Below are 27,136 nucleotides of genomic sequence, written 5' to 3' on the forward strand. Positions count from 1 at the left end.
TGTGCTTGTTCTGTTAGACTTCAGTGCTGCTTTTGATACTGTTGACCATAAAATTTTATTACAGAGATTAGAGCATGCCATAGGTATTAAAGGCACTGCGCTGCGGTGGTTTGAATCATATTTATCTAATAGATTACAATTTGTTCATGTAAATGGGGAAACTTCTTCACAGACTAAAGTTAATTATGAAGTTCCACAAGGTTCTGTGCTAGGACCAATTTTATTCACTTTATACATGCTTCCCTTAGGCAGTATTATTAGACGGCATTGCTTAAATTTTCATTGTTACGCAGATGATACCCAGCTTTATCTATCCATGAAGCCAGAGGACACACACCAGTTAGCTAAACTGCAGGATTGTCTTACAGACATAAAGACATGGATGACCTCTAATTTCCTGCTTTTAAACTCAGATAAAACTGAAGTTATTGTACTTGGCCCCACAAATCTTAGAAACATGGTGTCTAACCAGATCCTTACTCTGGATGGCATTACCCTGACCTCTAGTAATACTGTGAGAAATCTTGGACTCATTTTTGATCAGGATATGTCATTCAGTGCGCGTATTAAATAAATATGTAGGACTGCTTTTTTGCATTTGCGCAATATCTCTAAAATTAGAAAGGTCTTGTCTCAGAGTGATGCTGAAAAACTAATTCATGCATTTATTTCCTCTAGGCTGGACTATTGTAATTCATTATTATCAGGTTGTCCTAAAAGTTCCCTAAAAAGCCTTCAGTTAATTCAAAATGCTGCAGCTAGAGTACTGACAGGGACTAGAAGGAGAGAGCATATCTCACCCATATTGGCCTCTCTTCATTGGCTTCCTGTTAATTCTAGAATAGAATTTAAATTTCTTCTTCTTACTTATAAGGTTTTGAATAATCAGGTCCCATCTTATCTTAGGGACCTCATAGTACCATATCACCCCAATAAAGCGCTTCGCTCTCAGACTGCAGGCTTACTTGTAGTTCCTAGGGTTTGTAAGTGTTGTGAAAGTGTAGGAACACGGACCCACAACAGGGGGCGCAAATGAACGGACAATGGAGTAAGTCAAAATAACAACGCTTTACTGTTGTGAATGTGCACAACGAATACAACCAATCATGGAAATGAACAACAGTCAATTCACAAAAGTGTCGTGTGGGCAGGCTTGAAGATAGGAGACGCCTCTCCAAGGTAAGACCGGAACCACACGGCTTCCTCCGCCACAGGACCCCAGGAATACTGGAGCCGCCAAGTCCCGAACTCCCAGGTGGCCACTGCCTCCGCGTGTCGGACCTGGTACTGCTGGCGAGGAACAAAGGACAGTTAGATGGGGGCGCGTTTGCACCCAGGACTCCGAACAGCAGGAAAGTTACCTCCACCTCTCGTTGGAACAGTAATCCACAAACTAGCACAATCCAAAAAGATACACTCCGTTAGCTTCGATACGTTACCTCTCCGGTAGAAACGATATCTCGGCAATGAGGTGGAGGTGCCGTCCTGCTGATATACCCCACTGATGATTGCCGTCAGCTGTCTCAGGTGATGGGTGACAGCTGTCACCGTAGCTGCTCCCGTGAGGCGGCGGCGCCCTCTGGTGCCTGGAGCCCGCACTCCAGGCAGGGTGCCCTCTGTTGGTGGTGGGCCAGCAGTACCTCCTCTTCAGCGGCCCACACAACAGGACCCCCCCCTCAACGGGCGCCTCCTGGCGCCCGACCGGGCTTGTCCGGGTGGCGACGGTAGAAGTCGGCCAGGAGGGCCGGGTCCAGGATGAAGCTCCTCTTCACCCAGGAGCGTTCTTCGGGACCGTACCCCTCCCAGTCCACCAGATATTGAAAGCCCCGGCCCATCCGTCGGACGTCCAACAACCGGCGCACTGTCCAAGCCGGCTCGCCATCGATGATCCGGGCAGGAGGTGGTGCCGGACCGGGTGTACAGAGGGGCGAGGTGTGATGGGGCTTGAGCTTTGACACATGAAATACTGGATGGATCCGCAGTGAGGCTGGAAGCCGAAGCCTCACTGCGGCGGGATTGATGACCTTGAGAATTTTAAACGGTCCTATGTACCTGTCCTGCAGTTTTGGGGAGGCCACTTGTAGTGGGATGTCCTTGGTGGACAACCACACTTCCTGCCCGGGGCAATACGTAGGGGCCGGGGTCCGCCGCCGGTCTGCATGGGTCTTCGCCCTCATCCGGGCCTTCAACAAAGCAGAACGGGCGGCACGCCACACCCGACGGCACTTCCGCAGGTGGGCCTGGACCGAGGGCACACCGACCTCTCCCTCAACCACCGGGAACAATGGGGGCTGATACCCCAAACACACCTCAAAGGGGGAGAGGCCGGTGGCTGATGACACTTGACTGTTGTGGGCGTACTCGATCCAGGCCACATGAGTACTCCAGGCCGCCGGGTGCGCGGCTGTCACACAACGCAGTGTTTGCTCCATTTCTTGATTGGCCCGCTCTGCTTGCCCGTTGGTCTGGGGGTGATACCCGGATGAGAGACTGACCGTGGCCCCCAGTTCCCGGCAAAAGCTCCTCCAGACATGCGAGGAGAACTGGGGACCGCGATCGGAGACGATGTCTGATGGTATCCCATGCAGGCGGACGACGTGGTGGACCAGGAGGTCCGCTGTCTCCTGGGCCGTTGGGAGCTTCGGGAGGGCCACGAAGTGGGCCGCCTTGGAGAATCGGTCCACTATCGTGAGGATGACGGTGTTTCCCTGGGACGGCGGGAGGCCCGTGACAAAATCCAGGCCGATGTGGGACCAGGGGCGATGAGGCACGGGCAGCGGCTGTAGCAGTCCCGGAGCCTTGCGATGGTCGGCCTTGCCCCTGGCGCAGGTGGTACAGGCCTGGATATAGTCCCGGACGTCGGCCTCCAGGGACGCCCACCAGAAGCGCTGCCGGACAACTGCCACGGTTCTTCGCACCCCTGGATGACAGGAGAGCTTAGAGCCGTGACAGAAGTCCAGGACTGCAGCCCTTGCCTCTGGTGGGACGTAAAGTCTGTTCTTTGGTCCAGTCCCGGGGTCCGGGCTTCAGGCCAGGGCCTCCCGGACGGTTCTCTCTACGTCCCAGGTGAGGGTGGCCACGAAAGTGGACTCCGGGATGATGGGTTCCGGTGGATCCGACAACTCCGCTTTGACCTCGTCTTCGTGTACCCGGGACAAGGCATCCGATTTCTGGTTCTTGGTCCTGGGCCGGTAGGTGATGCGGAAGTCAAAACGGCCGAAGAACAGTGACCAGCGGGCTTGCCTGGGATTCAGCCGCTTGGCGGTCCTGATATATTCCAGGTTCCGGTGGTCAGTGAAAACAGTGAATGGCACGGACGTTCCCTCCAACAGGTGTCTCCACTCTTCAAGAGCCTCTTTCACCGCAAGGAGTTCTCGGTTGCCGACGTCATAGTTCCGTTCAGCCGGGGTCAACCTGCGGGAAAAATAGGCACACGGATGAAGGACCTTATCGGTCTTCCCACTCCGGGACAGCACAGCTCCTATCCCTGAGTCCGAGGCGTCCACTTCAACCACTAACTGGCGACTAGGATCGGGCTGCACCAGAACGGGTGCAGACGAGAAGCGCCGTTTCAACTCCTTGAACGCGGCATCGCAACGATCCGACCAGGTGAAGGGGACTTTTGGTGAGGTCAGGGCTGTCAGGGGGCTAACAACCTGACTGTAGCCCTTAATGAACCTCCTGTAGAAATTCGCAAAGCCGAGGAACTGTTGCAGCTTCCTACGGCTTGTGGGTTGGGGCCAGTCTCTCACCGCCGCAACCTTGGCCGGATCAGGAGCGACGGAGTTGGGGGAGATGATGAACCCCAGGAAGGACAAAGAGGTGCGGTGAAACTCACACTTCTCGCCCTTAACAAACAGCCGGTTCTCCAATAACCGCTGCAGGACCTGACGTACATGTCGGACATGGGTCTCAGGATCCGGAGAAAAGATGAGTATGTCGTCTAAATATACGAAGACGAATCGGTGCAGGAAGTCCCGCAAGACATCATTAACCAATGCTTGGAACATCGCGGGAGCATTTGTAAGACCGAACGGCATGACCAGGTACTCAAAATGACCTAACGGGGTGTTAAATGCCATCTTCCACTCGTCTCCCTTCCGGATCCGAACCAGGTGATACGCATTCCTAAGATCAAGCTTGGTGAATATCTTGGCTCCATGCAGGGGCGTGAACACCGAATCCAACAAGGGTAAGGGGTATCGGTTATGAACCGTGATTTCGTTCAACCCCCAGTAATCGATGCATGGACGTAATCCGCCATCCTTTTTCCCCACAAAAAAGAAACCCGCACCCATCGGGGAGGTGGAATTCCGGATCAACCCAGCAGCCAAAGAGTCCCGGATGTAGGTCTCCATTGATTCGCGTTCAGGTCGTGAGAGGTTGTACAGCCTACTGGACGGGAACTCAACGCCTGGAACCAAATCAATGGCACAATCATACGGGCGGTGCGGGGGAAGGGGGAGTGCCAGATCCTTGCTGAACACCTCCGCAAGGTCATGGTACTGCACCGGCACCATCCCTAGATTGGGCGGGGCTCTGACCTCCTCCCTGGCCTGGGAACCGGGAGGAACCGAGGAACCTAAACATACCCGATGGCAGGTCTCGCTCCACTGAACCACTACCCCGGACGGCCAATCGATCCGGGGATTGTGTTTCAACATCCAGGGAAAACCTAAAATCACACGGGAGGTGGCCGGAGTCACGAAAAACTCGATTTCCTCCCGGTGATTCCCTGACACCACCAGAGTTACTGGTGGTGTCTTGTGAGTGATTGGAGGGAGTAGGGAGCCATCTAGCGCCCGTACCTGCACAGGCGAGGTAAGCGCCACCAGAGGGAACCCTATCTCCCTGGCCCATTTGCTGTCTAGCAAATTCCCTTCTGAGCCCGTGTCCACCAGTGCTGGGGCCTTCAGGGTTAAATCCTCATAAAGGATTGTAACTGGGAGTCGTGTGGCGATGTGGGTGTGTCCCACGTGAACGTCTCGGCCCTCCCCTAGCCCAGTTTCTAGGGGCGGGCGTTGGTGTTTAACCGCTCGGGGCAGTCCCTTACTTGATGCTCAATCGAGCCACAAACAAAACACGCCCCGCGGGCCAGCCTCCTTTGTGTGACCGGTGCCCTAAATGTTGCCCTACTCGTGTCCATAGCTTCGTCAGCAGGGGGGGCTGTAACCGCACGGAGCGCAGGGGCCGTGGAGCGTGGGGAGGGCGGAACGCGGTCGGAACTGGAAGGGAGAGGGACGACGCGTGCCTGGCCACGCCCTTCGTCTCGTTCCCGACGGCGCTCATTTAACCGATTGTCTAAACGTATAACAAGATCGATAAGCCCATCTAAATCCCGCGGTTCGTCCTTAGCCACCAGGTGCTCCTTGAGGACCAACGACAGTCCGTTTACGAAGGCGGCGCGGAGGGCAGCGCTATTCCAGCCGGACCTCGCAGCCGCGATGCGGAAGTCGACTGCATAGGCAGCTGCGCTCCGGCGCCCCTGTCTCATTGACAGCAGCACGGCTGAAGCGGTCTCTCCTCTATTAGGGTGATCGAACACCGTTCTGAGCTCCCTCACAAACCCATCATATGTCAGAAGGAGCCGTGAACTTTGCTCCCAGAGCGCTGTAGTCCAAGCGCGTGCCTCACCACGAAGCAGATTTATCACATAAGCTACTTTGCTAGCGTCAGTCGCGTACATGACGGGACGCTGTGCGAAGACGAGCGAACACTGCATAAGAAAATCCGCGCACGTCTCCACACAGCCTCCGTACGGCTCTGGGGGGCTTATGTATGCTTCAGGGGAAGGTGGGAGGGGTCGTTGGACAACCAGTGGAACGTCGCTGTTACGCACAGGTTCTACGGGAGGGAGAGCCGCAGCGGCACCCGGAGGGCGCGCTTCCACCTGCGCGGCGAGAGCCTCCACCCTGCGGTTCAGGAGGACGTTCTGCTCGGTCATCAAATCCAACCGAGTCGTGAAAGCGGTGAGGATCCGCTGCAACTCACCGATTACCCCTCCTGCGGACGCCTGTGCGCCAAGTTCTTCCATTGGCCGTTCAACAGCCGGTTGACGCCCCTCGGGATCCATGACGCTGGCCGAGATATCCTGTTGTGAAAGTGTAGGAACACGGACCCACAACAGGGGGCGCAAATGAACGGACAATGGAGTAAGTCAAAATAACAACGCTTTACTGTTGTGAATGTGCACAACGAATACAACCAATCACGGAAATGAACAACAGTCAATTCACAAAAGTGTCGTGTGGGCAGGCTCGAAGATAGGAGACGCCTCTCCAAGGTAAGACCGGAACCACACGGCTTCCTCCGCCACAGGACCCCGGGAATACTGGAGCCGCCAAGTCCCGAACTCCCAGGTGGCCACTGCCTCCACGTGTCGGACCTGGTACTGCTGGCGAGGAACAAAGGACAGTTAGATGGGGGCGCGTTTGCACCCAGGACTCCGAACAGCAGGGAAGTTACCTCCACCTCTCGTTGGAACAGTAATCCACAAACTAGCACAATCCAAAAAGATACACTCCGTTAGCTTCGATACGTTACCTCTCCGGTAGAAACGATATCTCGGCAATGAGGTGGAGGTGCCGTCCTGCTGATATACCCCACTGATGATTGCCGTCAGCTGTCTCAGGTGATGGGTGACAGCTGTCACCGTAGCTGCTCCCGTGAGGCGGCGGCGCCCTCTGGTGCCTGGAGCCCGCACTCCAGGCAGGGCGCCCTCTGGTGGTGGTGGGCCAGCAGTACCTCCTCTTCAGCGGCCCACACAACAGTAACAGTAGAATGGGAGGCAGAGCCTTCAGCTTTCAGGCTCCTCTCCTGTGGAACCAGCTCCCAATTCGGATCAAGGAGACAGACACCCTCTCTACTTTTAAGATTAGGCTTAAAACTTTCCTTTTTGCTAAAGCTTATAGTTAGGGCTGGATCAGGTGACCCTGAACCATCCCTTAGTTATGCTGCTATAGACTTAGACTGCTGGTGGGTTCCCATGATGCACTGAGTGTTTCTTTCTCTTTTTGCTCTGTATGCACCACTCTGCTTTTAATCATTAGTGATTGATCTCTGCTCCCCTCCACAGCATGTCTTTTTCCTGGTTCTCTCCCTCAGCCCCAACCAGTCCCAGCAGAAGACTGCCCATCCCTGAGCCTGGTTCTGCTGGAGGTTTCTTCCTGTTAAAAGGGAGTTTTTCCTTCCCACTGTCGCCAAGTGCTTGCTCACAGGCGGTCGTTTTGACCATTGGGGTTTTTCCATAATTATTGTATGGCTTTGCCTTACAATATAAAGCGCCTTGGTGCAACTGTTTGTTGTGATTTGGCGCTATATAAATAAAATTGATTTGATTTTATTACCAGCAGTTATCAGCATGTATAACCGAGTATCATCAGCATAACAGTGAAAGGTAATCCCAAAACGCTGCAATATGTGCCCAAGGGGTGCTAAAAGCAGGGGGCCTAAGATGGACCCCTGTGGAACCCCAAATTTCATGTCACTAAGGTTAGAGGTAGAGTTATTGTACAAAACACAGTGAGAACGACTGGTCAGGTATGACGTCAACCATGCGAGGGCACTCCCAGTAATCCCAAAATCAGGGGTGGCCAAGTTCGGTCCTCGAGAGCCACATTCCTGACACTCTTAGTTGTCTCCCTGCTCCAACACACCTGAATCCAAAATGATTTGAGTAGAATATGATGATCCACTGTATCAAATGCAGCACTGAGATCTTACAGCACCAGAACTGTAGTGGTGTCCGAATCCATTGCAAGGAAAAGATCACTTTAGTGAGCGCCGTCTCTGTGGAATGATATTTTCTAAAAGCAGACTGCAGTGGCTCAAAGAGATTATTCTCAGTAAGATAGTCTACGAGCTGCCGTGAAACCACTTTTTCCAGTCCAGAGGACTGGACAAACATCACAGTGGAGCCTCTCACACACACACACACACACACACACACACACACACACACACACACACACACACACACACACACACACACACACACACACACACACAGGACTGGACAAATGTCACAGGAATTAAAAATGATGTGATAATATTCTTCTAAAGGCAACATTTTCAGCAGCACAGTGGATTAGTGGTTAGCACTGTTGCCTTACAGCAAAAAGGTCATGGGTTTGATTCCCACCTGTGGCCCTTCTGTGTGGCGTTTACATGTTCTCCCCATGTTTGCGTGCATTTAAAGACATGCACCTTAGTTGGATTGGAAACTTTATAGTTATCCAGGTCTCCCTTGTAAAAGAGGTCTCGACCTCAATGGGACTAACCTGGTTAAATTAAAAAATGTAACTACATTTACCAACTAAAACCATGAGGAAGCAAAAAACAACAAAAAAAAAGTCTCATGATACATGGCCCCGTTCATTCTTCCCTTAACACAGATTAGTCGTCCTGTCCCCTTTGCAGAAAAACAGCCTCAAAGCATGATGTTTCCACCCCCATGCTTCACAGTAGATATGTTGTTCTTGGAATGCAACTCAGCATTCTTCTTCCTCCAAACATGACGAGTTGAGTTTTTACCAAAAAGTTCTATTTTGGTTTCATCTGACCACATGATATTCTCCCAATCCTCTTCTGGATCATCCATATGCTCTCTGGCAAACTTCAGACTGACCTGGACACGTACTGTCTTAAGCACGGGGACATGCCTGGCACTGCAGGATTTGAGTCCCTCTCTGCGTAGTGTGTAGCCTTTGTTACTTTGGTCCCAGCTCTCTGCAGGTCATTCATCAGGTCCCTCTGTGTAGTTCTGGGATTTTTGTTCACCGTTCTCATGATCATTTTGACCCCACAGGATGACATCTTGCGTGGAGCCCCAGATCGAGGGAGATTATCAATGGTCTTGTATGTCTTCCATTTTCTTACAATTGCTCCCACAGTTGATTTATTCACACCAACCTGCTTGACTGTTGTAGATTCACAATTCCCAGCCTGGTCCACATCTACAATTTTCCTCCTGGTGTACTTCAACAGCTCTTTGGTCTTGGTTGTGGTTGAGTTTGGAGTCTGACTATTTGAGGCTGTGGACAGGTGTCTTTTATACAGATAACGAGTTCCAACAGGTGCCATTAATACAGGTAGCAGGTGGAGGACAGAAGAGCTTCTAAAAGAAGAAGTTACAGGTCTGTTAGAGCCCGAAATCTTGCTTGTTTGTTATTGACCAAATACTTATTTTCCACCATAATTTACAAATATATTGTCCCCCGCACGCACACACACGCAACCGGGTCGGAGCTTGTGCGCATGTGTACTACCAAAAAGAGACTGTGCACATCCTCAGTGCAGCGAAAAGAAAAAAAAAATCATGTCAAAAATTAGTCCAGCTTTCTTTCTTCCTGCTAACAGCCTCCAGACAGCACACTGGATTTGTTTTGTGCATGCGTGTATGTGTGCACGTGTGCAAAGTGCAATGGCACCAAACGCATGGAATCAAATTTGCTCTCTACATGGAACCAAGCTACACGCTAAATGTAGTGCAACACAAATGGGATGAATAATCCATGTAATGTGACATACAAAGCACCAATCAAATGACAAGGATCCACTCAGCTGTTATATAACATACATATACAGAACGTTTGTCAAGCACTGAGGAGGCGTGGCACAGAGAGCGGCTGGACACTTCATGCAGACTCACAGACACGATGTAGGAGTAAAAATGACTATCTTTGAATAGTAGAGAAACCTGAATCTTCGACTGGACTGGGTTGCTTGACGCGAGGACGTTTCGCTTCAAATCGCAGAAGCTTCCTCAGCTAAAATTCTTGCTCCGGAAGTCTGACTTCTGTCTCAGTCTTGTAGAGAAGAAAGAACAGAAGCCAACAAAAGCTGGAGTTTTAAACCTAACCAGACCCCTCCTACTGAAAGGCAGACTGCTATAGGCTAGTGACTAAACAATAGCTCTAATTAGCACCTATTATGCTCTAGTTAGCACCCTCCTAATGACAGGGCAGCTGTCCCTCTAATGATGGGATGGATGCCTCTCTTGATGGCTCCCTTGACGACTCTCCTGATGACGTGAATGACACATTACCATGAACAAAAGATTGAAACTGCTTTGACCTGAGTACCCCATTGTAAACAGGGGATAAAGCGTGTCATAGACCCCCTCCCCGGTTAAGGCTGGGTTTCAAACGTTTCACAAAGAATGCCTCCTTGTCCCCTCTCTCAAACCATTTCTTCTCTCTGGCTAATATTTTAACTTCCTTGTCCTCAAACGTGTGGTTAGTGTCTTTAAGGTGGAGATGAACTGCAGACTGAGGTCCACTGGCGCCCTCTCTGCGGTGCTGGTATAGCCTTTTGTGTAAAGGTTGCTTAGTCTCACCTGTGTAGTGTTCGTTACAGTTTTCCTGACATCTGATAGAATACACTACATTGCTCTGTTTGTAGCTAGGGATCCTGTCCTTAGGGTGAACTAATTTCTGTCTCAAGGTGTTAATCGGTTTAAAGTAAACTGGGATTTTGTGCTGTCTGAAGATCGTCTGTAGTTTTTCACCTACTCCTGCTAAATAAGGGAGAGACACTCCTCTTCTTCTTGTCTCCGTCTCCTGTGTATCTGGTCTCTTTGTTCTCTGGAACTTCTGCACTTTGTCCAGGGACCATCGTGGGTACCCACATACTGTGAGGGCTTTCCGGACACGTTGTTGTTCTTTAGCCCTTCCCTCTGCAGTTGTGGGCACCTGTAGGGCTCTGTGTTGAAGCATCCTGATCACCCTGAGCTTGTGTTCAAGGGGGTGGTTTGAGCCAAAGAACAGATATTGGTCAGTGTGAGTTGGTTTTCTGTAAACCCCTGTCTGGAGCTGCCTATTCTCTCCAATCGTAACATCACAGTCCAAGAAGGCTAAATGGTTGTTGCTGGCATCCTCACGTGTGAACTTGATATTGGCGTCCACCGAGTTGATGTGTTTTGTAAAGTCTTCAACTTCCTGTTGCTTGATTTTAACCCATGTGTCATCAACATATCTGAACCAGTGACTGGGAGAGATGCCCGTGAAAGACATCAAGGCTGTCTTCTCCACTCGCGCCATGTACAGATTGGCCACAATGGGGGATACCGGAGACCCCATCGCACAACCATGAATCTGCCTGTAGTAATTCCCCCTAAACAGGAAATACGTGGTGTTAAGACAGATCTCCAAGAGTTGGCAGATGTGGTCTGGTGTGAGTTTGGTCCTTTCAAGTAGAGACACATCCTCCAGCAGTCTCTGCCTCACAGCTGAGACGGCCTCAGCGGTGGGGATGCAGGTGAACAACGATGTCACATCAAATGACACCATAGTTTCATCTGCCTCCAGCTGTAGGTCCTTGATCTTGTTCACAAAATCTTGTGTGTTCTCCACATGGTGGTCTGAGTTACCCACTAGAGGAGCCAAAACTCACTTGAGGTGCTTGGCCAAGTTGTATGTGATGGAATCTGTGCTACTTACAATAGGCCTGAGTGGCACGTCCTGTTTGTGGATTTTGGGCAGTCCATAGATGCATGGAGTGGCGTCCCCTGGGTACAGTCTGTAGTATGTCTGCCTGTCGATGAGTCCCTCTTTCTCCAGGTTTTGGAGGTAGCTAATGATTTTCTTCTTATAGCCGCTCGTGGGGTCTCTCTTCAGACGTTCGTATGTATTGGAGTCACTGAGCAAGTTGTTGATCTTGGCCTCGTAGTCAGATGTGTTCAGGACCACCGTGCATCTGCCTTTATCCGCTGGCAGGATAAGGATGCTTTGGTCCTTCTGCAGTGCTGACAAAGCTTTCCGTTCTTCTCCTGTGATGTTGGACGGAGGAGGCTTAGCACTGTTCAGCACTGCTGTGACTCTTAGTTGGAGGTCCCCAGCTTCTGACTCTGACAAACTGTTATGTTTAATGGCTGACTCTACTGCAGTGATGTAATCTACTGTCGGTATATGTTTAGGGGTCACTGAGAAATTTAGTCCTTTAGCGAGCACATCCTTTTCTGTCTATGGAAGAACCCTGTCGGACAGATTCTTTACCCAATTTTCCCTGTTGTCACTAATTTGTCTGGGTGTATCTTTAAAACTACTCCCACTGAAAGTACGCCTTTTCTGCACTAAAAGGTTGTGAAACTTCCTGATTTGCCGCTCCTTACTTTTTAAATGCTCAGCCATTTGAATTTTAACTATGAACTTTGTGATCTTATTATGGGCCTCTTCCTCCACTAAGGTTTCTAACCTTTTGTGCAGACTATCAAGATTATTTTGGAGGTCTAATATTTTAAAATGAAGCCTTCTATTTCTAAGACCAAAAATCCTCCTAAGGTAACTGTGCTGGATCTTTTCTGCTGTGTGACCTGCTTCTAGTGCCTTTTGCTTCATGCATTTGGGAATAACATTGTTTTGTTTGCATCTCAGGTTAAATCTTAAGTGGTTTCTAAAGTTAGCTATCTTTTTAGCAGTCTTTTCCAGCTTACGTACCAGTGCCAGGGCCTCATGCACAGAGTTGGTCGCAATGTTTCTGTGTAGGCTCTCAGTTGTCCAGGTGGTTTCCATAGTAGAAAAGCTTGAATCTTCGACTGGACTAGGTTGCTTGACGTGAGGATGCTTCACTTCAAATCGCAGAAGCTTCTTCAGCTAAAATTCTTGCTCTGGTGGTCTGACTTCTGTCTTGACTCTTGTAGAGAAGAATAATCAAGAAGTCACAAAAGCTGGAGTTTTAAACCTAACCAGACCCCTCCTACTGAGAGGCAGACTGCTATAGGCTGGTGACTAAACAATAGCTCTAATTAGCAACTATTGTGCTCTAGTTAGCACCCTCCTAATGACAGGGCAGCTGTCCTTCTAATGATGGGATTGATGCCTTTCTGATGGCTCCCTTGATGACTCTCCTGATGATGTGAATGACACATTACTGTTGTGTGCTGGGGTGTTTGGGTGGCTTGGTTTTTGTTTTTCTGTTTCTCCCACCAGGTGGCATGCATTCAGGACTGAGTGGCTGAGTATTAGGACCTCACCCTGAACACCTGAGGCTTGTTTTCACGTGCAGGTCATCAGGGCTCACAGCTGTGGTGTATCTGTCTTGATCAGAGCTTGCTGCACTTAAACCTTGAATGCACAGTGTGTGGTTGCCAGAGACTCGACCTTGTGAGCAGATGTGTGAGATCGGCGTCGGAATAACAATCTCACCATCACGGATGCAGAGACCACTCCAGGTTTGACGCCACAGTCTGTGAAGGAGGATTGGGTGAGGTCTCATGCTCTTCAGCACACTTCCTGAGGTAATTTGGTTTTGGTGACTTTTATGAAGTAATGACAGTGGATTTGGTGTCCCTCACACCTTGTGTTAGTGAGCTGTCACGTTATGCTAATTGTCTAATTAGCTTCTGCTGCAGTGGAGATTTGAACTGAGTTGTTCCGTGCCTGTAGGGTGAGAAGCTGATATATATATTTAAGCCAGGAAGTGTTTGCTGATTGTGTGCACCTTTGAGCTGTCTCTCTGCGTGGAGAGTGTTGGACTCACCTCATGTTTTCTTTCTTCACAGACTCGGTTTGTCGCGGCCACCTGGGGGGTGTCGGCGGGGTCCGAACTGCTGTGGCTCCGGACCGTTTGCGCTGCTGAGAGCGCGCCGTGTTTCCACCTCACCAGACCGCGGACTTTTTAGTTGTTTATCACTTCACTCACTTTCATTAAAATGTGTTATCCTTTGCTCTGCTTATTTTATGCTGGGTCCTGTCAAACGCTGGGTCGGTGCTCCGACCGCGTCCGACACATAACACATTACCATGAACAAAAGACTGAAACTGCTTTGACCTGAGTACCCCATTGTAAACAGGGATAAAGCGTGTCTCAGACCCCCTCCCTGGTTAAGGCTGGGTTTCAAACGTTTCACAAAGAATGTCTCCTTGACCCCTCTCTCAAACCATTTCTTCTCTCTGGCTAATATTTTAACTTCCTTGTCCTTCCTTATCTTTGAAGCAGGCCAAGGTGCAGCAGACAGGGGTTAGGCAAGAGGTGACGTAAAAAAAAACAAGCAGCTTTCTGAACTTGGAGAGACAAAATACATGCATGGTTGGGGCAGAGACGAAATCCGGAACAACAAAGCGAGGGTGAAGCGTGGCAAAGCAAAACTGAGAACAAGAATATAAAGGGCTACAACCAAAACTAGAATGGAACTGACTGTGGCTGAAGTATAATAAAATAACAAAAGAACCTATAGGTGAAACAGAAAATAAATGACAGCAAACAATTACAGATAATGATTACAGATAATGCAGAAAAATGCAATAAATGACAGCACACAAAATAAATAACAGAACAAAGCCATGACTAAAAGAACACAACCAGATAAAAAGACACTGAAGATAAATAAGAAACAAAACCAGAGAATTACATAAGACAAATCAATCAAAACAAACAGGCAAAAAAGGGGAGACAGGTGGTGACACAGACGTGACCCGGGCAAATCCTGACAATGTTTTTATTCTGCAGGTTGACTTTTTATGTCAGAGAACATGACGACACAAACTAATGATGTAGAAAAGATCATAAACACCCACCTCCTTTTTTTTTTTTTTTTTTACAAATTGCTGCTGACGATCTAAACAGGTTTGTGTTTTTTTTATAAATGTATGATTTTTGCTGTGTGAAATGTGTCTCAAAGCTTTGTAGTTTTTAACATTTGTCTATTTGTTTGTGTTGTTGATCAGGACTCGGCTCTGCTGACTGAAGTCCAAAACCTGCACAGAGACAAATGGTTCGACTCAAAGCTTCGCTGCTCTCAGACGCTTTGCAGAGCCATTACAGCGGTGACGCGTTTGTCTGTCTGTCTGCAGGCTGATGGAGCGGCAGCTGCAGGCGTGGCGCCTGACCGTCCAATCAGATCACAGCATTCTGGAGGACAGGTGCGCTGAGATGGAGGCTACCATGGAAACACTGAGACAACATAACCTGCGCCTACAGAGCAGGCTGACACAGGTAAACAAGTCACCTGACTGCATGAGTGACATCACAAAGCAGCCAGTTAACCAAAATATTAGGGCCCTGTGTGGAGAGAGGATTAATTGCGCATGAATTGAGTACACAAATTACGTGTGTTTGTTGTCGTCTTCAACAAAAATGGCCAAAAATGACAAATGTCCCAGTATGAATTACGGATATATTAATAATATATAGCGAATATATGATGAACAATCACGGTTGTATAACGCATGTAGTGAGGAGACGGATCAGACGCATTGAGATTATCACGGCAGCATTACGGGTGTATTATGATGCATCGCGCACGTGTTGCGCATGCACGGCATCTGCATTGCGGTCATAAAAGAAGCGCACTCGGGCCATCAGCATCACTATTCACACCAACAATACAGCCTGTGGAGCATTTGCTGGACTTGGACAAGTTGATTGGAGTAAAGAAGCAGTGAACAGGGGGAGTGGTGACGTCAGCAGATCGCATCAGAGCGCAGCTCATCTGTATGATTATAACTTCAGACTTCAGACAACTTTACTGATGCCAAAAAAGGGCAATTACGTTTACACTCCAATTATCTCACACAAGATACAACAATTAATCCACAATTATTACTTGTTTACCGTAATAATGGCACACATCAAAATTAAAGACAACACATATACATTTGACATTGTTTATGTGCACTGAACCTGAAGTAGTCCGTCTTCCGAATTGAGGCAAAGTGGGTGAAGGCCGCAGCAGGAGGGACCCGCGCCACCCAGCCTGGGGGTTGAAGGCTGCAGCGGTAAAAACCGTGCTGCCTTCGAGGTGGCAAGGAGGAAGCCAAGGTGGGGGGAGTGGAGAGACACGGGGGGTAATAGGAATGGAGGGAGGGAGACATGCGTCGTGTGCAGTTGAGTTAAATTTCTGTCGATTTCTGTCCGTGTGTGTGTAAAGTCTGACAGTTTCTGTCCGTGTGTGTGTAAAGTCTGATGTTGCTAGGCAACAGCAGGCTGGGGGGGGGGGCAAATTCCTTCACCAAGGCTGTAGATCCTTCTGGGGGAAGAGCAGGGAATTTGGCCTTCAGGAGCCGATAAGGCTGCCATGTTGATGTTTGGTGGAGAGATACAGAATTCTATTTACTGCACCCCTGACCTTCGAGAGTCCAAATTTATGAAGAATACTCTCTGGTCCTCAGCAGTACAATTCCTTTGCAATGCAGTAATTTGTTCCGAGATTGAATCCAATTTGCGTTTGAGTTCAAGAGTTCACGCAGTCTGAGATTACACAGCATTGCCCAACTCATTAATCATGATGGACAGATGAGGGGACAAAATTCTGGAAGCAGTCATCTTGCTAATATTCCTGTGGGTCAGGGCAGCGCACAAACCAATCAGCACCAAACCTCCCACCATAAAAGCGAATACAAATGAATCCTCAACGTCTTCCAAAGAGAGTGGAGCCACATGTCACACTCCATTCTCTCAGCTGTCGAGAGCAAAGCTGGGTAGGTTCCATCCGGGCATGCAGGGTCCCCAAACCCTGATCTCCTTGTCGAAAACAAATGGTGTCAATGGCGTTGAGAGACCAGCTGATCAATTCCATAGTTAATCCAAATCATAATTTGAAGAATTCACAGTCTGGTGAAGCTGGGACTTTGAAGGTCAGAGCAGAGATAGAGAGCAGAAAGGAGGAGAGGAGAGGGGAGGAATGCGACTGTCCTTGCTGGAGTCCAAGCTGTCTAAGCTGTAACAAGAAGCTAAATCTGTTATAAACAGGAATAAATACTGTAACAGCTGCAGACAAGAAGGAAAAAACACGCAACTGTTTTATCAAGCCTTGACAATGTAAACAAGTCAAATAATTACCTTTTTAGAGGCTCAAAATGCTTTCTGGTGATTAGAGCCGTTTTCAACAGGCAATTTGCAGAATAAAATGATTAATCCACCACAAAATAATTATTTTATACAGGCAGCATCCAGCGCAGAGCGCGTGGCAGCTGGTAGAACAAAGAACAGTGTCCAGCTGTGAACACAGCGCATCTGATTTGCATCCGCTGCAAATCAGATGCAAAGCAGACGTAATAAAAACGCTTTATTTGTGGCCAGTCTGTATGCAGTCACTACAACTTATTTTAGTTCATGATGTGGGCATGATGGACACGCAAAATATCCGTTTTACACAATGTCCCAGTCCGCTGCCAAGACGCAAGTCCCTGTCAGTTGCGGATATCAGCAGATGACGGTGAATATACAGCGCATAGAGTGAGTATGTTTGTGGGCCCTAAGGTTTTACTGTCCCTTCCTCATGTCCTTCCTAACTCAGGCACTGAAACAAATGGACACTCAACAACACCATGACACGTTAACGAGCGACCACAAAGAACATGAAGGCAGCACGCACACGTTAACGAGCGACCACAAAGAACCTGAAGGCAGCACGCACACATTAACGAGTGACCACAAAGAACCTGAAGGCAGCACGCACACGTTAACGAGCGACCTCAAAGAACATGAAGGCAGCACGTACACATCTGGAACAGAAGAAGGAAGAGTGAAAAACACAGAGGAGGAAGAGGAGGTCATTCTAAAGTCCAGCTGTGAAGAAAAGGAAGAAGATGATGAAGATGCAAGTCCATCACTGCTGAGAAATGCGGTAAAAGAGCAACCTGACACAAAAACTCCATCTCCCATAACGCACCAGGACACACATCAGTCAGGCTGTTGTCAGGAGAAGGATCCTGCAGGGGACAGACACATCAGTCATCCAATGACGCAACGTGAGACAGCATGGCAATGCAAATCTGAGGGGGTGTGGCCACAGGAGAGTCATGTGCATGAAGAAGAGGAGGAGGATTGTGGGACTTGCAGTCCAGAGGAGCTGCTCCAAGAATCTTCAGAGAGGCTAAAACTTTCCATGACCCTGAGGACAGATGCACAGATGGGTGAGTTATTTCTCAGTCATAAGATAAGAGAGACTTTATTGTCATTATAATAAACAACAAAACTTTGTTGGTGACAACCAGTCAGTAGCAGAAATGATTAAATATAAAAATAAAAGATAAGAGCAGTATGGTGCATAAGACAACAATAGACATGTTATTTACAATGTAAACTGAGATGCAAAAATTGCGCTGCCCGTGGCTGTTTATCCAGATGTTATCGCACAACTGGGTGTCTTGTTGTTTTTTGGAACATGAGTTAGTTAATGCTTCTAGCTCGCACAGCAGTAAACATGAAGGACAGCTGACCTGCTGTGGCCTTCGTGGAATTGATGGGTTTGTGACAGTTCTGGGTTTAATGACTTCCTCGATGGAGCATCTTGAGGTGTATCCATATGTAGTGATGGGGTGCGACGTTTAGATCGACTTGTCTCTGCAGGGATTTGTCGATGAGATCAAGAGACATCCACAAACAACGTGTAGTCATGACGTCTTTGACCAGAGGTGTTTAGTGATTCACTTTATTTACAACAAAGCTGCCTCAAGGTGCTTCATGTGGGTAAGGTCTGACCTCACCAGCTCCCTGAGGAGCGGTAAGAAAACCCCCTCTGATGACAATGAGGCAGAAACCTCAAGCAGACCAGACTCAGAGGGGTGACCTTCTGTTTAGGACATTCTAACAGTTACAATGTTACAAGCAGTTACAGAAAAAGTGCATTGATGGTGCAGGCCCATCTTCAAGGTCAAGCCAACTGAGTCCACGGTTAAAGGCTTTTCACACTGGAAGCGTCAGAGGTGTCACGAATCGGTCTAAAAGCATTATTTTCAATGAGACGCGTTGCTTTTTAGAGGTGTCAGAAGCGTCGCGTCAAAAGCCGAGCTAAAACGACACATCTGACGGGAGCGCGCATTGCCGCTTGTCGGCAGGCTGACGTGGTCAAAGTTCAACCCAATCCAACTTTTGCCGCTCTTAACTGTGATGTAGCTTTGCGTTGTCCAATAGGAAAGATGCGTCGGGCCAAAACACGGAAGACGAGTGACAGAAACCACTGATCTGTACAAAAACAGAAATGTGTGACAGGACTGCTCATTTAGAGAGCAGTTTTCTGAAGAAAAATCCTTGGAAACGTTTTTTTGTTGTTGTTTGTTACCTCAGAATTTCTGATTACTGTTAAAAAAGTTTAGAACACTTGTAATTAAAACAGCTAAATAAATCAATAAATGGTTCTTTAGAAACCTTTCATCTGTAAATTAAAAGCACCTGTTATTTCAGATTAGATAATTTCTTGTTTAACATAAGGAACCTCAGACATTTATTTTTAGACAAAATAACATGGAAATTTGTACTTTTTTAAGTCTGGTAGCTTATTTATATCTCATTTCAGACACTGTAAATAAATACAAATGTTTATTATAAATGCAACAGGAAATAATTTAACAATGACTGCAGTGTGATTGTAAAGTAGGATTTCTGTGACATAAACCTCATGATGAAATCATTTTTTTTAATTGAGTCATTTCAATTTGTAATTACGTCAAAATATGTGATTGCCTTTAATGTTGTGATCAGGACAGTCATTTCTAAAATATGAATTTGACTAGTGATTGTGCAATGTGAACGGCCCTTAAGTCCCATGTCCCTGCTACCGGCAGTGGTACTTCTGCCTGTCGTTGTGGAACATTGGGACTTTTTTTGTCTGGTGACTGTGAATATTTGGTTTATACGATGACAGTTTAGTTGAGTTTTACTGATCAATAAATTGACCTCTCAAAGCTTTGATGATGAAGTCGCTTCCATCCCACACGCTGACTTTATTTTCCCAAATGTTTCTTCTGTTCAGATCTGACGGGAATCTGTACATCTTGAAGTCCTTGTTGCACAACAACCCGACATTTTCAGTGAATAAATAAATAAAATAGCTGGATTTACATACAGACACATTAACAAAAACATTATTTTGAACCCAAGATGGCACCAGGAGTCACGTGTTTACTTTCAACATGGAACAGCACCGACCTGTAGCAAAAGACATTGAAAGGAGGGTAATTTTGACTTTTGGGATTTGCAATTTGGAAATTCATCCAGTTGAGACTGTGACCTGTTTCCGTAGATGTGTCCATAAAAATTTGACCAGTTAACACTCAGCCTCAGCTCGTGTGTCATACATCACACTGACAAAGTGAGGAACCTTTGGGTAATTTTTGATCCTTTGTTGTCCTTTGACCTCCACATTAGAAATATTACGAGGACTGCTTTTTTCCACCTGTGAAATATAGTGAAGATTCGTCCAATCCTGTCTATGACTGATGCTGAGACCCTGATTCATGTGTTTATTTCTTCTCAGTTGGACTACTGCAATGTTCTATTTTCTGGTTTACCACAGTCCAGCATTAGGGGTCTCCAGTTGGTTCAAAATGCTGCAGCCAGACTTTTGACACGAAGCAGAAAGTTTGACCACATTACACTCATTTTGGCGTCTCTTCACTGGCTTCCTGTCCCAGTGAGATCAGATTTTAAGGTTCTGCTACTAACCTATAAAATTGTTCACAGACTGGCACCTCCCTACCTAGCTGACCTAATTAAACCTTACGTACCGGCCCGGGATTTGCGTTCTCAGGGTGCAGGACTACTTTGTGTCCCTAAGGTGAATAAGAAGTCTGCAGGTCACAGATCTTTCTCTTATCGTGTCCCTGTTCTGTGGAATGATCTCCCTGCATCAATAAAACAGTCAGATTCTGTGGAGACTTTCAAGTCCAGACTTAAGACGCACTTATTTTCCCTTTTGTATGGCTAGCATACTGGCACAGTTTTGTTTTACGCTTTTTACTTTTTAAATTCATTTTCAACTTTACCTAAATTCTGGGTCTTTTACTGAAGTTTTGGGCTAGTGGCCGGCGATCACCTTAGTATTTCTTCTGTTTTTCTTGTTGTTTAATGTTGACAAATTATACTGTATTTCTTGTCTTTCTGATGCCTGATTCTGTTTCTCTCTGTTTAAGGTGCAGCTCCTTCCAGAGGTGGGTGTGGTATTTGTGCTGGAGACCCTCCTGTCCTGTGCACCAACAGCTTTTCCAGTATATTTGTTTTGTGAATTGTTCTGTAATTTATGTCTGTATCATGGCCCAAGCAGAGGGTCACCCCTTTGAGTCTGGTCTGCTTGAGGTTTCTTCCTCAGAGGGAGTTTTTTTCTTACCACTGTTGCTCTGGGGGTTGGTAAGGTTAGACCTTACCTGTGTGAAGCACCTTGAGGCAACTGTGTTGTGATTTAGCACTATATAAATGAAAATAAATTGAAATTTGTATAGCTTACCTTGTAGAAAGAAAAGCTTGTTGAGGGTCCAATTAATCCAAAATAAAGCATAATTCAGCAATGGAGAACTTTAAATCTATTATGTACATCATTGTATGACACGGAGTTCCAGAGCTGCAGAATAGAATAGAAACTTTGTCATTGCACATATATACATACAACTGAATTTGTCCTCTGCGTTTAACCATCCTAATTACAGTTAGACAGATCCAACCACTAGGGGCAGTGTGCAGCCAACATCCAGCACTCGGAGACCAACTGCAGATGTACATGGTGCTTTGGTCAGACTCAGGCAGAGAAAGGAGCAGACCCTAAATAAGCATGTTTTTGATAGAAGCATAACTCAGGCTTTAAATTCATTAAATAAATCATCATGAATTGTAAATTTATGTAAATTTGATAGCTTAACTATTTTTATATTTATTTTGATAGCACCTGTACCTGGATGTGCTACTGTATGTAGTGTGATCAACACATCCACAAGTGAAAGTGTTTCTGTTTGCACGGAGAAACAGTATCTGCAAGTGCAAAACTGATCTGTGCACATATCTGAAGTTCAGCAAGCATGGGGCTGTGCACTGGTTAGTGGGTTTGGAAATGTTTAGTCCTTCTGGCATCCATCTGCAGGAGACGATGGTGTAGCATCCAGTTTCTTTTGTGCTTTTTGTTTCTTTTTTTGTTTTGTTTTTTTTCAATTTTCCAGTTCAATTTATTTTCATTTAGATAGCACCAAATCAGAACAAAGTAAGGTCTAACCTTACCAACCCCCAGAGCAGGCACACAGGCAACAATGGTAAGGAAAAACTCCCTCTGATGATATGAGGAAGAAACCTCAAGCAGACCAGACTCAAAGGGGTGACCCTCTGCTTGGGCCATGATACAAACACAGTAGACAAAACAAATATACAAGGAATTTTTGTCTTTTGTTTCTACCTGAACCTGTGCAAATGACTTATCAGTCCAGTGCACAAGTGACAATCTCTGCTGCATTTGTTGCATGTGTACTATGATGCCTGCCACTGTCACTCCTTCCTCCTCACTCATCGCTCAGCAAGACCTTGGTTCCTCTCCTGTTCCTCTGTGCACCTGTTCTGACAGTAAGGTTCCAGGCAGCATGGTCCTCTGCACACTGCTCCCACATGTTGACAATGATGCTGTACATTTTCATATTTTTCTTGCAGACATCCTTGAAGTCCAGACGTGGTCGACCAGCCAAATGAGTGCCCTCTGCCGGCTCACCGTACAGTAGATCTTTAGGAATGTGGCCTATATTCTCCTGACGTGGCCAAGCCAACAAAGGCGCCTTTCGCCAAGAATGGTGAACATGCTGCTCATGTTGGCGCGTTCCAAGAACTCTGTGTTGGGAACCTTGTCCTGCCATCTGATGTGCAGAATTCATCTAAGGCACCTCAGCTGGTAGCTGTTGAGCTTTTTCTCATGTCTGGTGAGGGCAGTCCATGCCTTGCTACTGTAGAGGAGTGTGCTGAGCATGCAGGTCTGGTAGACGCACAGTTTTGTCTTCTCAGTGAGGCTGGAGTTGTTCCAGACTCTGTGGCTTAGTCTTGCCATAACTGCTGCTGCCTTCACAATCCTGCTGTTCATATTTGCATCAATGGAGATTGAGTTAGAGATGGCTGACCCAAAGTATGTGAAGTCCTCCACGACTTCCAGGCTGTACCCATCAATGTCAGTGTTAGGGGGAGCAACTATGCCCTGTGCCATGATGTTTGTCTTCTTCAGACTGATGGTCAGTCCAAACGTCTTGCAGGTGTGAGAGAGGCGATGAACAAGCTGCTGCAGACCATCTTCGTAGTGTGATGTCAAGGCTGCATCATCGGCAAAGAGCATCTCAGGGATGAGTACCTCCACAACTTTGGTCTTGGCGCAAAGGTGGGCGATGTTGAAGAGCTTGCCATTGGCCCTGGTGTGAATATACACTCCTTCACTGCAATCCTTCAAGGTGTACTGGAGGAGCATGGAGAGGAAGATTCTGAAGAACGTTGGCGCAAGGACACAGCCCTGTTTCACCCCACTGCTAACTGGGAAGGCCTCTGATGTTGTACCATTGAAGCAAACTGTACTGTGCATGTTCTCATTGAATGAAGAGACCACTGCGAGTTTTGGGGGACAGCAGATCTTCTGCAGGAGCCTGAAGAGTCCGCTTGGTCGATGAAGGCAATGTAGAGTGGCATTTACTGCTCTTGACACTTCTTCTGCAGCTGGCATATTGAAAAGATCTTGTCCACGGTAGACCTCCCAGCTTGAAAGCTGCATTGGACTCTGGGGACACATGTGAGGCCAAGGTCTGTAGACACCTTAAGGCAACATGGATGAAGGCCTTCTCAACAGTGCTGAGAAGGAAGATGCCTCGATGATTATTGTAGTAACTTCTGTCTCCTTTGTTCTTATACAAGGTGACGATGCTCTCATCTCGCATGTCCTGGGGAATGTGTCCTTGTTCCCAGCAGAGGCAGAAAAGATTGTTCACGTGTTTCAGCAGTGCAGGTTTCCCACTCTTTAAGTCTTCTGATGGGATGCCATCACTCCCTGGGGCCTTCCCACTAGCAAGGCAGTCAGTGGCTTTTCCAAGCTCTTCAATGGTTGGTGGTGTGTCTTGCTCTTCCGTGACCGGCAGATCTGTCCTCGATGGCTGTGACAATGTTCTGGGTTGTGTACAGCTTGAGATAGTACTCAACCCAGCAGCTGTTTCCCCTAGTCTGTGATGACTTCGCCTGTCTTTGACTTGAGTGAGCCAGACTTGGAGGTGGATTGGCCTGTTGCCTTCTTGATGCTCTCATACATGCCTCTTACATCCCCAGTGTCAGCACCTGTCAGTATACTGCAGCAGAGGTTCAGCCAGTATGAGTTGGTGCAGTGGCGAACGGCTTGCTGAGCTTTTGTCTTGGCAGCTTTGAGGGCTTCTGATGTCCTGGGACTGGGTGCTGCCTTCAGAATCAGAATCACCTTTATGGTCATTGCACAGCAATCAGCACAACGAAATTTGCTTGTGCATCCTCAAAAACAATGACCACCCTCAGACACAACTCACCCACACACATACTTCAATAAATATTAAAATGCCAGGAGATTGGGGGGGGTAAGTTCAGAGACAAACATCACTTGTATTGCACTGATCCCACATTATCATTGTCCCATACTGCACTTATCCCTCAAACAGTGGTGTCCAAACTGTTCCAGAAAGGGCCGAGAGGGTGCAGGTTTTCTTTGCAGCCACTGACTCCAGCAGGTGATTTCACTGATGAACTCATCCCACCTGCTCAAAATGATGTTAATCAGTGAAATCGCCTGCTGGAGTCAGTGGCTGCAAAGAAAACCTGCACCCTCTCGGCCCTTTCTGGAACAGTTTGGACACCACTGCTCTAAAACATCAATTAGAAATACCCAACTTTAATAAAAAGCCTTAAATAGCTTTTTATATATATATATATATATATATATAGCTTTATATATATATATATATATATATATATATATATATATATATATATATATATATATATATGAGGTCTATTAGAAAAGTATCCGACCTTATTTAAAAAAAAAAAAACATATGGATTTGAGTCATGTGTGCTTGCGTGAGCCAACCTTGAACCTTCATGCGCAAGCGTGATTTTTTTCACACCTGTCGGTTGCGTCATTCGCCTGTGAGCAGGCTTTGAGTGAGGAGTGGTCCACCCCCTTCGGCGGATTTTCATTGTCAGGGAAATGGCTGAGAGACTGCTGCTTTGCTTGATCAAATTTTTTTTAGAAACTGTGAGGCACATCCATGTGGACACCATTCGAGAAATTCAGGTGGTTTTTGGTGAAAATTTTATGGGCTTCAAAGACATTAAGGGATGTTACTGTTGCTTTAAGGACGGCCCCCAGCAGCTGTGGGGCGCGCCGCGCTCCAGCTGCCATCGACAGGCTGAACGACCATCTCATTTCTCAACGGATCGCTCTGTGGATCCGTGACCATCATGTGCCATTTCTCTGGTTATCACAAGAGGTGGACATCACCCATTTTCCTGCAGATTTCACTTTTAACAAGAGATTTTGTCATGGAAAGCCGCGCGGAGGCTTCGCGCGTCATGATGGATTCGCTGCTGGATCGACACAAAACCACCTCTGTTTTGGTCTCACAGGACGGCTTTGAGATGGCGTTCAGACAGCTGTCGGTGGTTTTTCAGTCGAGTGATTATCCAAGAAATTGTGGATGTGCCTGGACATGCCAGAACATGTCCTGTGAGGCTTCATCAGGGCGTCAATCAATCAAGCAATCAATCAATCAATCAATGAACAATTTTATTAATCCTACAAGGGGCAATTCCATTTGAGCAGTCCGTTTAAGAAAAAATAAAATACAATAACAATATATAACAACAATAAAACTAATAAAAAACAAACCAACTTAAAAAGTTAAAATAAATAGCAAGAATAAATAAATAAAAACATGGCAGCCCTACGGAGCTTTTAAAAGTTGAATTGCTGAAGGTATAAACGACTTTAAAAACCGGTTGGTTCTATACATGGGTTACGCATAACGGAGTCCTAAAGGAAGCAGAGAAAACTCTGCTAAGAGAACATGACCTGACATGGACAAGATGATTTCAGCCTTCTGGAGGATCTGTTGGTTACAAAAAGAGTGTAAATCTCTTTGTTTCACTCCGATAATCTTTGAACAAATTTTAACAGTGTTGTTCAGGCTGTTTGTGTCTTTCACTGAGAGGCTGTGAAACCAGCAAATAAATGAAAAACACTAAATACTCTCAATAAAAGACTGATAAAAACGACAAAGGATGTCAGCTCTGACAGAAAAAGAATTCAGTTTACGGAGAAGATAAATTCTCTGCCGTCCTCAATTCACAATGGTGTCTGAGTTCACATCAAACTTCAGCTTGTCATCAAAAATCGTCCCCAAATACTTATATGATGTGACAAGTTCCACTGTTTCATTGTGTATAATCTTCTCCTTGGCCACATCCCTGTTACATCTGAAGTCAGTGATCATTTCTTTTGTTTTGGACACATTTAAATCCAAAAGGTTGTTATCACACCAACAAATAAAATCTGATAAAGCAGCTCTGTGGTCTGATTCTGAACTGTGAAGAAGAGACACCAGTACAGTGTCATCAGAAAATTTAACCAAATAACTGCTGGCTTGAGAACTCCTACAGCTGCCTGTATAGATGATAAAAAGGAGGGGGGAAATAGCGCCCCCGTGTGGTGAGCCTGTGGACAACATGACCGAGTTCGAGAAGCAGCCATTCACAGAGACCCTCTGCTCTTGGTCAGATAAAAATGTAAAAATCCATAAAACAAGCTGGTGAGGCAGGTGGAAGTCATCACTCAGCCTTTGTACTAAAAGATACAGCTGCATCGTATTAAATGCCAACAAGAAGTCTGCAAACAAGAGTCCGGCATGTGCCTGTGGCTTCTCCAGATGTTTATACAGGGAGTTGAGAATAAAAAGCTTTGCATCCTCCACCCCCCTCCCTCTCTGGTAAGCAAACTGAAGTGTGTCCAGGACTCCATCCACTATTTCCAGAATAAGATTCATCACAATTCTCTCAAAACATTTCATTATTAATGACGTTAAAGCGACAGGCCTAAAATCACTACGTTACTTCGGTTTGGTTGTCTTTGGGACTGGGATCAGTGTAGATGATTTCCAGCAAACCGGGATTTGGTAAGAATTGAGAGACATTTGAAAAATATGCTGGAGTGCACCACTAAGCTGGTCTGCACAATGTCGTAGTGTGCACCCACAGATATTGTCTGGACCTTTCTAATGTTTATACCCTTCAGAATACTTTTGACCCATTCCTGGTCAATGACAACATCAGACTCAGAACTAAGAGACTCTCTAAACAGGGAGATGTCTCTGGAAAAATCGTGCTTTTCAAATCAAGAATAAAAAACATTAAACATGTTAGGGAGATCGGAATCCTTGATTCCCTCAATTTTAAGAAATTC

General features: G+C 46.8%; 1 protein-coding gene across 1 annotated transcript in view; it reads left to right on the plus strand.

Annotated features, from left to right (window-relative positions):
• dytn (dystrotelin) overlaps positions 1–27,136 on the plus strand; it is a 114,677-nt gene that overhangs the window by 49,542 nt on the left and 37,999 nt on the right. The window contains exons 11-13 of the mRNA XM_034182528.1: positions 14,618–14,710; positions 14,790–14,931; positions 17,234–17,852. Coding sequence (XP_034038419.1) covers positions 14,618–14,710; positions 14,790–14,931; positions 17,234–17,852 — 854 coding nt within the window. The remainder of the gene's footprint in view (positions 1–14,617; positions 14,711–14,789; positions 14,932–17,233; positions 17,853–27,136) is intronic.

This window comes from Thalassophryne amazonica, chromosome 1 (assembly GCF_902500255.1).
Source record: "Thalassophryne amazonica chromosome 1, fThaAma1.1, whole genome shotgun sequence".
Lineage (NCBI taxonomy): Eukaryota > Metazoa > Chordata > Actinopteri > Batrachoidiformes > Batrachoididae > Thalassophryne > Thalassophryne amazonica.